The sequence below is a fragment of the Anolis sagrei genome, chromosome 2, assembly GCF_037176765.1.
Source record: "Anolis sagrei isolate rAnoSag1 chromosome 2, rAnoSag1.mat, whole genome shotgun sequence".
NCBI classification, from domain to species: Eukaryota; Metazoa; Chordata; class Lepidosauria; order Squamata; family Dactyloidae; genus Anolis; species Anolis sagrei.
The window spans coordinates 210,920,139-210,933,192 of NC_090022.1; the positions used below are offsets into that span (position 1 = coordinate 210,920,139).

Below are 13,054 nucleotides of genomic sequence, written 5' to 3' on the forward strand. Positions count from 1 at the left end.
TCAATAGGGAACAATATAAGGTAATACTCCATTTGCAGGCTTTGATTGGAATGACCACATTGCATTTCCTCATTTGTGCATTTTCTTTCTAATAAATCCTTGTTTTCTAAACTTCTCAACCTGTATCTGTTTTTGGCTGGTGGAACAGATTAAACTTGGGGCACCCATAAAAAGTTGTCATAGTAATTACAAATAATGCAATAAATATTATTGCATAAATAAAATAATAAAGGGGGCTCCAAGGGGGCTCATATATTTGTGTATAAGCCAAGAGTAGATTTTGGAGCCAAAATCATAGCATTTGCACTGTCTCTTATAGAAGTCAAGGATAAAACTCAAGGACACTCTTAAAAGGAGGAAAATGTGTATGTGAGAAGAGGGAGTATTGTTATAGCGATCCTGGCCAATGTTGTTGCTTAAGTGCCCACAGCCATTTGGGGTAACTGATGCACATGAGGGGCAAAAAGGCAACCCTCACTTTTTTAGTCCAACTGGAATTCAATAGCAATAGGAAAGCATATATATTAACCCTCTATTAAAAATGGTTGCCAGCCTTGCAAAGCTTATACCATACGCCTATTAAAAATGGCTACTGTCGCTTCATCTCAAAGGCCCAAAATGATGGTAGAATGGGGATGTGCAGAGTTTGTCGAACCAGCACTGTCAACATCATTCATTTCCAGCATTGACTCATGATAACATGACTCCGTTTTTTAAAAGTTTTTAAAACTGAATGTTTGTTTGTTTGTATTTTTCATGACAGGAGTGACCTGAGAAATTGTAAGTCTGAAAGATTGTAATACAACTTGACAGAATTTTCAGAACTTGTGGTCTGAAAGATTGTAATACAACTTGATAGAATACGCTTCTTTTAAATATGCGGGATCAAAACTATTGTATGACTTTGAACAGAATTCTGTTGGTGTTTTGTGTATATGTAGTTTGCATAAAAGTTCCCCCAAACTAGCCAAAGTAACCAAACACCCCCTTCTAAAGGCCTTAGTCAATTAAACAGATTTGGGAAACCACTGGTCACATAACTTTTTATAAAATGGAAATCTCCATAACCTTTCTGGAAATTGTATGATCTTTGGAAAAGGATGACCTTGTTAGAAGTCATAACTTTTTGAAAAATGATGCCATGGTAAAAGCATGACCTGTTGGAATCATCACCTATTGGGAAAATGGCATTCACCAGCATTCATGCAGGGAAATTAGGTTTCTCAGCTGTTAAACTGATGTACCTAGATATGTCTTTGAACTGTTAAGGACAAAGATATGCCAATGAACAAAACATATATATAGGAGAGTTTCAGAAGTGTTCTTTTTGGTTATCAAAAAACATCTACTCTCCTTTCAAATATATTTGCCTTTAAATCATGCTCTCAAGTGACAAAAATAAGCACGCTTCTGTACAGCATACTGTTCCTACCAGCGTCTTAAAGTCTACAGTTCCTACTGAAGTCTAAACTGAACTGTTTCTAAAATAGAGTCTGGGTTCTGAACAAGCCCAGTTCTGATCACATGGTCTGCAGCCCCTCCCACAACGAAGAGTTAAAGTAAGATTGCATACCAATACAGACATATACCATACAGTAAGCATCTGAATTATATACATAACAAACAACTAAAGGAGGCATGAGAAGGTTGCTATTTCAACAACAGAGCTGTATCTTTTCTTTTCCTCTGACTGAGAAGTCACATTTGAAACCAGATTTTTTTTCTTAGTCAAAGCATATCAAGCCCATTTAATCCTTTTAGCAACCAGTCATATCATTGATCAATTTATTTCTTCAAGTTTTCATATATACTTCACAGATATTCCATTACTACCACCCAGAACAGTGCTCATAAGCTGATGGATCTAAAATATACCTGACTGCATACAAGTCCAATGTCTGCTCCTCTCCACTTTTTGTCTCCTTCAAGGCTTGCATCTGCAGTAGTTTTACAACGATTTTAATCAAACCATGGGCATTCCTGTCAAAAACACAATGACAGCATGTTAATGTCAATGCAATTCTGCAGGTAATACGAGAGAGGGAAGAAAAGCATATTTTAAGAACTTTTCCTACTATTCTATTATGCAATAGGTAATGTTTATAATTAATTGATGCAACACTGATAGTCAAAGAGAAATATTTTTAAAACTAAATACAGGCAGTCCACAAATTATTAACAAGATAGGCTCTGTAGATTTGTTCTTAAGCTGATTTTGTATGTAAGTCAGAATAGGTACATTTTTAAGATTAACTCCAGTCAAATATATACATATTTTAGCTTTGGATAGCATAAGATAAATTCTAGGCATGGGCACTCCATGGTTTTAAATGGTTCTATAGTACTTACAAAACTAGGGGTCGCTGGTGCTTTGTTTATACAGTGTTGCTAAAGTTCTGGTGGGGAAAATTTCAGAACTCTAACAAAACTATCAAAATTTCGTTATAAATGACAGTTCCTAATTGGTTCTGTCATAAAAATCACCAATAACAAAATAATGAAATTTTGAAAGTTTTGTTAGAGTTCTGAAATTTTCACCACCAGAACTTTAACAATACTGTAGAAGCAAAGCACAAGTGCTGCCTAGTTTTGTAAGTACTTTAGAACTATTTAGAACCATGGATTGCCCATGCCTAGAAAATTCAACACCCTTATAGTATTCATTTTGCAGTCTGTGCCCCTGTTCAGGAGATTTCACCTCACTTTCTGACCCTTTTGGATTGGATTTCGAAAAATTGGATTTTAAAAGAATTGGCTTCTTGTGGAAACAAAGATTGGTGCTAAAGGTTCAGTTGAGACACCTTTTCCCCATGATAACTCTTTCAGGAGTGAATTTCCCTTCCAAGGGGTAAACTTCTCTCATTTCCTGTTGTCTCACCCCCATTCTTAACTGTGAGTCATTTGTAAGTCAGATGCTTGTAACTCGAGGACTGCCTGTATGTTCTCATTTTATATTTGCTTTACTATGCGTTCTGACAAAAGTTTACTAGTGGCAAAGAAACAGAGTTGTGCCTCTGACTCACCACGGGTGGATTTATAGATTTTGTTTCTGCAGCTCATAGTCTGATGAAGAGGACTAGTGATCCTGAAAGCTCACATTGCTCTTTGTACTCTCCCTCTAGACCTGACTGAGGCATCACACTGATATGGATTTTGTAATCTATCTAATAGTCAAGACCTAAACCATTAGCCTAAGTAGGACCTATTCAAAAATATCAATCATGTATAAAGTATCTATGCAATAAATGCAAATCCAGCCAATGCTTTTAAGGGGCTGTACAGCTGTAAAGTTGCAGGATTTCCAATTCATTGACTTGTCCTAGTAAGGCAATAAAATCTTAGGGTGCAGTGGACAGACACTCACAGTGGCAGAGACAGGCAGACTAGGAAAAACAAAAGTAGTCATGATCCAAACTGGCATTGACAAATGCAGAAAACCTCATTTAAAAGTTACGCAAAATGTCTCTTGTGTAGTCTAATACTATGCTTCCAGATTTATTTTTTTAGAATAAATTACACAAGAGAACCTGAGCTAATAATTATTAAATTTGATTTCTGCAGACTAGTTTAACCACAACATAAATTTATAAATCTTTCTATATTAACTTCTACCACTATGATACACGCTATGCTTTGTTTTAAGTCTTAAACTTCCAATCTATTAGCAGTGTATGAATAATTTTTAAAATATTTCAAAAATGAATTATTCCTTTTTAAGAAGATTGGTCTCAAAGTCATGTCAACATTTGCAAAGCACTATGCTGGTGGTGGTGTTAGTGTATATGTGTTGTTTTTTACTAAGTAAAGCATGGCATGAGAAAATTAAGCTGAAAATGTATAGTTGTGGCAAGCAAGAGAGGTGAAAAATATGTTTTGAATGCTAGAACTCCTGGAAACTCTGCCTCCCAGGTCATCAGAGTGACCCCATAATATAGCACAGGTGGAAAATCAAATAGATGCCCTTGAGCAAGAAAACAACCTTGTATTATTTATGCAAAAGGCAGGAAGCCTGCAGTTGATTAAGTGCAAGTTTCAACACAACTGTTCTTCCTTTTTAGCCTTTACCCCTTTACTTTCATCCCATACCTCCAACAAAACATATCTCAGTCTAGTTTAAGAATACAAGAAAATATGCAGGATATACATTAACACATTTAGCTTTCTTGGTCTTCATAAGCACAGCCCATAAGTCAGAATGAAACATGCACATTGTAATAGGTAAATACACTAAATACACAGCTAATTTTATTGGTAAAATAAGATGGAATAGGTATTTCTTCTGTTCACAACAACCTCAATGCTTAAAGTTAGAAAAAGTTCATTCATTACACTACGTAAGATGATTTTTGTTCCTGGATTAAGTCATTTTCTAATTGATTCTATCATAAAAAATATGGAAAAGTTTATTAAACTGCAAAAACCTTGTTTCTGTGGGGCATCCTGCAGCACCAATTCAACATAATTTGTGGCAGCCACAAAAACAAAGTTTCTGGAGTATAACAACTACTTTCAAAGTCAGTACCATACAATTAAACAAGAAATAACACTTTCAAACCAGGAACAGATTTTTTTTTCAAATTTTGTTATATAGTACTGTTTATATGCTAGTTTACTTCTTTGAAAGAAGACCAGTATAACAAATTAGCAACTCAGCCGTGTTGTGTGCTTCAAGTCATTTCCAGCTTATAGGAACCCTAAGGCAAACCTATCATGGGGTTTTCTGGGGCTGAGAGAAAATGTGCTTTCGAAGAGCCACCATGGTCCAATATTCATATATATTCAGCTTTCCATATCCACCTGGGCCAGGAGCACAGAACTCCATCAAAAATGCACGAAATACAAATAAAAGTATTCTATTTTTTTTTACCCGAGAGAGCACCTTCTTCCAGAAGAAGTTGGCAAAGACCCCATCTACAATGACAATTTCAAACCTGTATTGAAGAAAGTGGTTCGTTGTACAGATGATTGCATAGGAAATCCTGGAACCATTCTGAGGCCAGATGATGACTGCACAAACACAAGGCACTTGTTTTTGAAAAATGTGAGTCTCCATAACCATTTGGGAAATGGGATTCATAACCTTTTTGGAAAACAACTGGTCAAAGGAAATGACCTTGTTAGAAGTCACAATCTTTTGAAGTGATGTTCACCAGCATTCATGCAAGGCAACTAAGTCTCTCAGTTGTTCAACTGGTGTACCTAAGTGTGTATTTGAGCTGTGAGGGGCAAAGACAGGCCAATGCACACACAAAAAAAAAACCCATATATATTCAGCAGAGTTTCAAAAGTGTTCCTTTAGCTGCCCAAAAACATCTACTCTCCCTTAAAATATATTTGGCTTTAAATCATGCTCTCAAGAGACAAAATAAATAGTCTTCTTTAAAAGTAACAGAGTTGTTTTACTCACAAAACTTCATGTATACAGAATACAGACACTTTGCTTATGAATCCAGTTACAATTGGATTTTAAGAAGTTTCTCTGTGTAGGTAACGCAGGGTATCTTCCTTAGAAACAATAGTCCATAGTCCAATGGACCCTAATGGCTCCTGTATCACATATTGTTCTTATATTGAAGTCTAAACTGTACTTACTACAGAGTCTAATGGCTTCTAAGAGTCTACAGGCTTCTATCTCCACTGAAGTCTAAAGCAAACACTGATCTACAATGGAGTCTCAGGTCCTGAACATGTCCAGATCTGATCACACAGTCTGCAGCCCCTCCCACAACAAGATAAAATTGCAAACCAATACACACATACAATACAGTAAGCAATTATATACATAACAAACAGCTACTGTAGGCTTGAGAAGATTGCTATTTCCAACACTTATGCATGTAAACAACTTTATTTCGCTTGCTTTTAGGGGTTTCTCCTCTGACCACCACAGTTTGAAGGTGAAATTGTCACTGTAGATGAAGACATAGAACCACACTGCAAAACCTAGAGGTCCCTAGCAATACCATATTAATCAAATCTGAGAATAATCAAATCCACAAAAGTTAAACCCATAAATGTGGGAGACCAACTGTATATGTCTCTCTGTGTGTGTGCATGCATATACATCTATATTTATTAAATTATAGGGTCGGACGAAGGGAAAGAGAGAGAGGTAGCATAATAACTAAACAGATCCACATATATATGCAGGCATATTTATCACACTAACTCTTGCTCACATTCTACATGTGAATTTATACATGTTTATTTCTCATGCTACATATACTGTGTGTGTACACAATTATATTTGAGTTCACAAGGGATATGGCACCACAAGCTACCATTACCTGGCAGAGGGAATCAGGTTGAGAGCCCCATTAAGAACATAGCTGAACTCGGCATGCCCCTGTGCAACAAAGGTAACCAGCGCCTCGCAGCAGGCCATCTGAACCACCACATTGTCAGTGCAGCACTTTTCCCAGAGCAAGTTCAAGGCAGGGCTCTGAAAACCAAGATGAAAAACATAATGTAGTCAGTCATGCTCCTCCACTGGGCACGAGCATAATTCTTTGCAATGGAATCAAACATTACAAGCAGTCCCAAGGAAACCTATCTGCTCATATAGATAATCTCTCTTTATTTCCCACTTTGTCGTCTTATCATTAAATGAAGTCAACTACAGTCAAAGCAAGGTTTGTCAGTAGAGGCTCCAGAAAGAAGAAATGGCTTCACAAAAATAATGATATTGTGCTTCCTTCCAATTATTAGGTCTATGCACCCATGAATCCTCTGTAAGTACATCAATATGATGCACCAAAACCACAGCAGACTGGGAAAGGACAATGGAATGATATCTTCAAGTGCATGAAGATGTATCAATGTGAATGAAGGAAATAACTAGAGTAAGATGTGGCATAGCAGACTTCATTATGTGCTAGAACAAAAGAGAATCCCTCCACCAGATCAAAGTTTGCACTGCAATTATCTTACAGCCTTTGGCCTCCACTGGGTTGGGGTGTGATTTTTAAAATTTTTGCTACTCCCAAATGCCTAGAGCATTGTTATTTTACCAATAGTAAAGGTAAAGGTTTTTCCCTGACATTAAGTCCAGTCGTGTCCGACTCTGAGAGTTGGTGTTCATCTCCATTTCTAAGCAAAAGAGCCGGGGTTTCCATAGACGCCTCCAAGGTCATGTGGCCAGCATGACTGCATGGAGCGCTGTTACCTTCCCATCGGAGCGGTACCTATTAATCTACTCACATTTGCATCTTTTCAAACTGGTAGGTTGGCAGAAGCTGGGGGCTGACAGCAGAAGTTCATGCCGCTTCTCGGATTTGAACCTGTGAGCTTTCAGTCAACAAGTTTAACAGCTCAGTGGTTTAACCCACTGTGTCACTGGGGGCCGGGGGCTCCCTATTTTTGCCACTATTTAGGGATACAGTTTTTAAACTTATTTACTTTATTTTTATTCTGCCTTTCTTCCAATATAGGGACTTAACGAAGCTGGGGTTTGAGGAAGTTTCAGGGTATATAGAAGCATAAAGATCTCCAGGGAATACCCTACAAAAGTGGTTTCCAACCTTTTTTGGCCACCTATGGACCACTTGATCAGGGATCACTTTGACCAGGACCACTCTCTAACATTAGTACCAAAAGGGTTACATATCAGTTTTTGGTCAACTTTAGATTCAGTTTGGTTATTTGGGGTGCCGATTCGGAAAATCGCATTGGATAGACCACATCAGCTCTAGTTTCTGATACAGAACATATGCCATCCAGTAGTCACCATCTGCTCGTCCATGGAAAACCATATTTAATCATCTAGAGCTGATGTAGTGGTAATTTCTCCCCTCTTGACATCCCTGTTGCCTCGGCACTATAAGAGGGTTTCAGGAGACCAGTTGTTCTCATTGCTGCATGGTTTTGAGGCAACGGTGTACTAATGGTGAGGCTCCGGACCATATTTTCATTATTTCAGACCACTGAGAGTCCACAAATCACAGGATGGGAACTACTGGTGTACAACCTCCAATTTCTATGATGCTTCATCAGGCATTCCTGGCATGATACCTTCCTAACAAGCCAGAATAATGACATGATACTGGGTTATAATGAAAGAAACAAGCCAAGAATCCCATTTTAAAATGTCAGTGGAACATAAGGCAATCTGTATGGCTCAATTCATACATTAAATATGAGAAATTCTCCAGGTTAGACCAGAAAACAAATAGGGTGGGATGTTAGGCAAAGGAAGAGACAATAACCTATTCCAGGGAAAAGATAACAGAAAAAGGATGCATGCATTATTAAAGCAACCAATTAATTAAACAGATCAAACTCCCTAACAAATGTGAACTAAGACTTGCATGTTTTTCATGAAAAGAAAAATCAATAGCAGATGGAACTATCCATATCCAAAAAAGTATCTCAGAATGCAAATATCTTAAAGCATGCAGGCTTTATCGATCCAGACCTTTCTATTATCATGATGTGGCCCAAAACCACTTAAGTACCACATTTGAGTGTTGCCCTCTTGCAAAGGATTTCCCCTCTAGCCATAAAAGAATAACACTGACGGTATGGTGTCTCAGATATATCAGATCACTCAAGCTGAGGCAGGGAGAAAAAGACAAAAGAAAACAAACAAACAAACCTGGTTGGTGGTCTGGCTTATCTTGTCCGACAAAACATTCTCTTTCAGCACTGCTGCAACGAGATGGCCCACAGTCTGCGAAGGAAACCCAAAGAGATGACTTACACTTTTTACGGATGACTTCAGAACAGCTCAAGACATTCTATTGTTACAATGGATGTTATTCAAAAGATGGAGGCCTCAAACCGGTCTTAATGCCGGGATGGCAAAACTTTGCTCTCCACGCAGCCCAACAATATGTTTTGGACTATTCCTCCAAGAAATTTTACCACTGACTCTTGTCTTGGGAGGCAAAATCAAAAACATCTAGAAAGCCAAAGGTTGTTTAACCTTTCCTAAATGAACATTTACATACACAGTGCAAGCATCGCACACTAGCATCCAGTCATTCTGGGAATACCTCTCAAAACCCCATGCAGCATTAAGGTGATTTCAAAAGTAAAACTGTTCAATGTAACTGCTTGCGTAGTAGAGCCAGTCCTTTTTGCCTTCTGCTGATTTACAGTCAAGGCTGGTAAAAGGAACATATTTCAGTAGTTGAACACATGCTCAATAAGGAGAAGTTTCCAGATTCAAGCCTTGGTATCTCTATCATGAAAATATCCTGAAAGACATCTGCTAGTTAGAGAAAACCAGGACTGGGCAAACTATCTCTCTCCAGATATTACTGGACTGCAACTTCCAACAGCTCTCACTATTAAGTCCCTTCCACACAGCTGAATGAAGACCCACATTATCTGCTTTGAACTGGAATATATGGCAGTGTGGACTCAGATAACCCAGTTCAAAGCAGATATTGTGAGATTTTCTGCCTTGATATTCTGGGTTATATGGCTGTGTGAAAGGACCCATAGTTATGTTGGCTCTGGTCTAAATTCAGTTCAATGCGATATTCTTTCAGGTACGCAAGTACAGAATTAAGTTGTGAATTAGATGAAAGTTTTTAAGACCAAGCTGAGTATGCTATGTTTTATGAAGTTTAATACATTTGTTTAATGGTTTGATTGGTTTTAATTGTATATTTTTAATATTTCTAGGTTTAATTCTATTTTAATGTTTATACGTGTTTGGTTTTAATCCGTACATTGTTATGGTTTTTAATGTTAGTCGCTTTGAGTCTCCATTGGCAGAGAAAAAGTGGAGTATAACTAATAATAATAATAATAATAATAATAATAATAATCGATGACAGCTGAATTGATGAAAAACAACAGGAAAAACTCAGCCATTATCAGGACCTCAAAATTGAACTGCAAAGGCTCTGGCATAAACCAATACAGGTGGTCCCAGTGGTCATCGGCACACTGGGTGCCATGCCAAAAGATCTCAGCCAGCATTTGGAAACAATAAACACTGACAAAATCACAATCTGCCAACTGCAAGGCCACCTTACCTGGATCATTTGAAAATACACCACACAGTCCTAGATGCTTGGGAAGTGTTTGACTTGTGATTTTATGATACGAAATCCAGCATACAGATCTCGTTTGCTGTGACATACTGTGTTTCCGTGTCAGTAAAATAATAATAATTAAAACCCTCCTTGTTTTATAAGCAAGTGCTGTTTCCTGGGAGCTTTGTTGGGAAACTTTTAAAACTTTCTCAAGTGAGTTTTGTTGGGAAATCTTTTAAAGTTTCTCAAGTGTGAATTCAAACACTTGCTATGATTGAAGAAGTCTCAAAAACTCTGAGAAAGATCCATATGTTCAAAATACAATATAGTGTAGTTCCTATGGTTTCTATGCAGGTTTGGTGTTGGCAACTTGTAGTCACTGCAACTCCCATAAATCATCACTTCTGGCTCTGCTGTTTAAAACTTACAGAAGGTACAATCCTATAATACTATGTAACATAATTTGGGGAAAAATATGTTCCTGGTTTGAAAGTGTTATTTCCTGTTTAATTGTGTTGGACTTACTTTGACAGTAGGTGTTGTATTCCAGAAACTTCATTTTTGTGGCTGCCACAAACTATGTCGAATTGGTTGAGGCTCTATGAGATATTCACTGAAAAACTATCGCAAAATGTGCTACAAAACAAAGTTTTTGCAGTTTAATAAACCTTTTTCCATGTTTTTATGATTTACCCAATTAGGAAATGACATTTATAACTCAGGAACAAAAGTATAGTGCAGTATGTGGCTCAAGTTTGACCTCTTTCTATATATGTTTCAGAATTCTCTGTAAGTGTGCACAAAGGATGCTTTTTCAATGTTGCTTTATGCACATGTGAAAAATATTTTAGACATAACAAGCATAAAGTTTCTCACCTGTGACTGTATAAGAGTGTTTGGAAAATCAAGCCTCTTCCGGATATCTTCTGACATGGCTCCTTCCTTTACCTACAAGCCATTCAGTTTCTGGAACAGAGATAATAACACACTGGGAGGGAATAATAAAGTGCAGTTCGAACACATACACATGCATCCAGTTATTCATGTATGTCAGTCGTAATAAAATGTAATTGGACTGCATGATCCAGAAATTTAGAACATGCTACAAATCATAATGAAACCTCCATTAACCAAACTGCTTTGGCTATTTGTTCAGGAAAGTTCATTACAAACCTCTTGTTGTGTGTCTTCAACTGTTATGACATTGGCAACCCTATGTCAAGACCTTATGCAAATGACTGCCCATACGTACAGATTCTATACACATGGGTTCAATCATCCATGGCTTGAAAATATCCCCATATACCCGCCCCCCAATCCAAAAAGCAAATCTTGCATTGTCGAATGCTTTCATGGCCGGAATCACTGGGTTGCTGTGAGTTTTCCAGACTGTATGACCATGTTCTAAAAGCATTCTCTCCTGACGTTTCGCCCACATCTATGGCAGGCATCCTCAGAAGCTGAGGGGTCAGTTGGAAACTAGCTGGCCAGCTAACACTTCCCAACAAAGGATCTCTCCGGACAGGAAGCAGCCAGGCTTTGAAGCTGCAAGGCTTTGCAGTGCTAATCAAGGTGATTAATTGCAACATTCACACTTGCCTCAAGCAGACAAGAGTTATTTCTCCCACCATGGACATTATTCCACGGATATAGAAACTGCAACAGACCTTACAACCATTGGGGATGCCTGCCACAGCTGTGGGTGAAACGTCAGGAGAGAATGCTTCTGGAACAGGGCTATACAGCCCAGAAAACTCACAGCAACCCAGCAAATCTTTCCTGTGCCATTTTATACAAGGAACACTTTTTACCATATAATGGGACTTAAGCATCCATGGAGAGTGCCGGGCCCAAACTCCTTAGGATGGATCTACACTGCTATATAATTCAGATGATCAGCTAATCCGCATTATCTGCTTTGAACTGGATTATATGAGTCTACACTGCAGCATAATCCATTTCAAAGCATATAATCTGGATTTTATATGGGAGTGTAGAAGGGGCCTACATGTGTTTTGGAGGAAGGTGACATGCATTGTATCCACACTGTATAACTAATGCAGTTTTGACACTAACTGCTCAATGCTATGGAATTCTGGGAGTTGTAGTTTGGTGAGGCACCAGCACTGTTTGGCAGAGGAGGCTGGAGGCCTTGTAAAACTACAACTCCCATGATTCTGGAAGCCATGGTAATTGAAGTGTTGTCAAACTGGTCAACAGTACAATGTAGATGCAACTTCAGTGAGTTTCAAGCATGCTACCAGACCTCTTGCATGCAGACTAACAAGGCTATTTATTTAAACTCATGTTTAGGATGCCTCCAAATAAATCCCCCAAAATATATGTATAGGAACTAAATTAGCCCATTTTCCACCTTTCCAGCCTGCATCTACACAGTAGAATCAATGTAGTTCAACACCATATGGATCATAGCAGTCTGTAGTTTTCTTCTGCCAAAAAGTGCTGGTGCTTCACCAAACTACAACTCCCAAGACTCCATGGCAGTTAAAGCGGTGTCAAACTACATCCAATCTCCTGTGTAGATGTGCTCCAAAGGGCCCCAGGCATCATTAGTTCAGCCCAACAAGACTAGCAAAGTTCCCTGGTTTGCCAGAGCCTGGACTTCCGCCTTTACCTTTGATTCTATTCTATTAGAATTCTGTGGACGCCAACATTCCAGCACACGAGTACCTGCCAATCACCGGCTTTCCATTCGGGCTCACTCTGTCAAGCCTCCCAACATCCCCGTGGCGACGTGTCCCAATTGCGCAGACTCCGTAGCCAGCCGAACCGCCGCCAGCTTCGGGGCAGCTCAGCGTCGTCGTCGGTCCTGCGCATGCCCACATCCTCAGAGGACACGCATGCGCACTCTTTAAGAAGTAGGCACGCTTTTCCTTTGGAGGCAGTCTTGCTTCTCACTGTTGACTCTGCTTCCAAGTGTGGATTTTTTGGACTACAACTCCCAGAATCCCCAGTCAGCTGCGGCAGCTGACTGCCTCAGCTCAAGGCAGTTGAGGCGTCTGGGAGTTGAAGCCCAATAACCTGGAGGATTAAAGTCTGGGCATCCC

The 13,054-nt window shown here is 38.8% G+C and overlaps 1 protein-coding gene across 2 annotated transcripts in view; it reads right to left on the reverse strand.

Annotated features, from left to right (window-relative positions):
* FOCAD (focadhesin) overlaps positions 1-12,809 on the reverse strand; it is a 147,167-nt gene extending 134,358 nt beyond the window's left edge. The window contains exons 1-5 of one of the 2 annotated variants that reach the window (XM_060762447.2): positions 12,678-12,809; positions 10,863-10,952; positions 8,594-8,668; positions 6,288-6,442; positions 1,876-1,980 (exon numbers count right to left, since the gene is read on the reverse strand). In XM_060762447.2, the coding sequence (XP_060618430.2) occupies positions 1,876-1,980; positions 6,288-6,442; positions 8,594-8,668; positions 10,863-10,919 (392 nt within the window). In that variant the 5' untranslated portion in view covers positions 10,920-10,952; positions 12,678-12,809. Of the gene's footprint in view, positions 1-1,875; positions 1,981-6,287; positions 6,443-8,593; positions 8,669-10,862; positions 10,953-12,621 lie in introns of both variants that reach the window. The other variant, XM_060762446.2, reaches the window with a different exon arrangement.
* Positions 12,810-13,054: the final 245 nt, after the last annotated feature.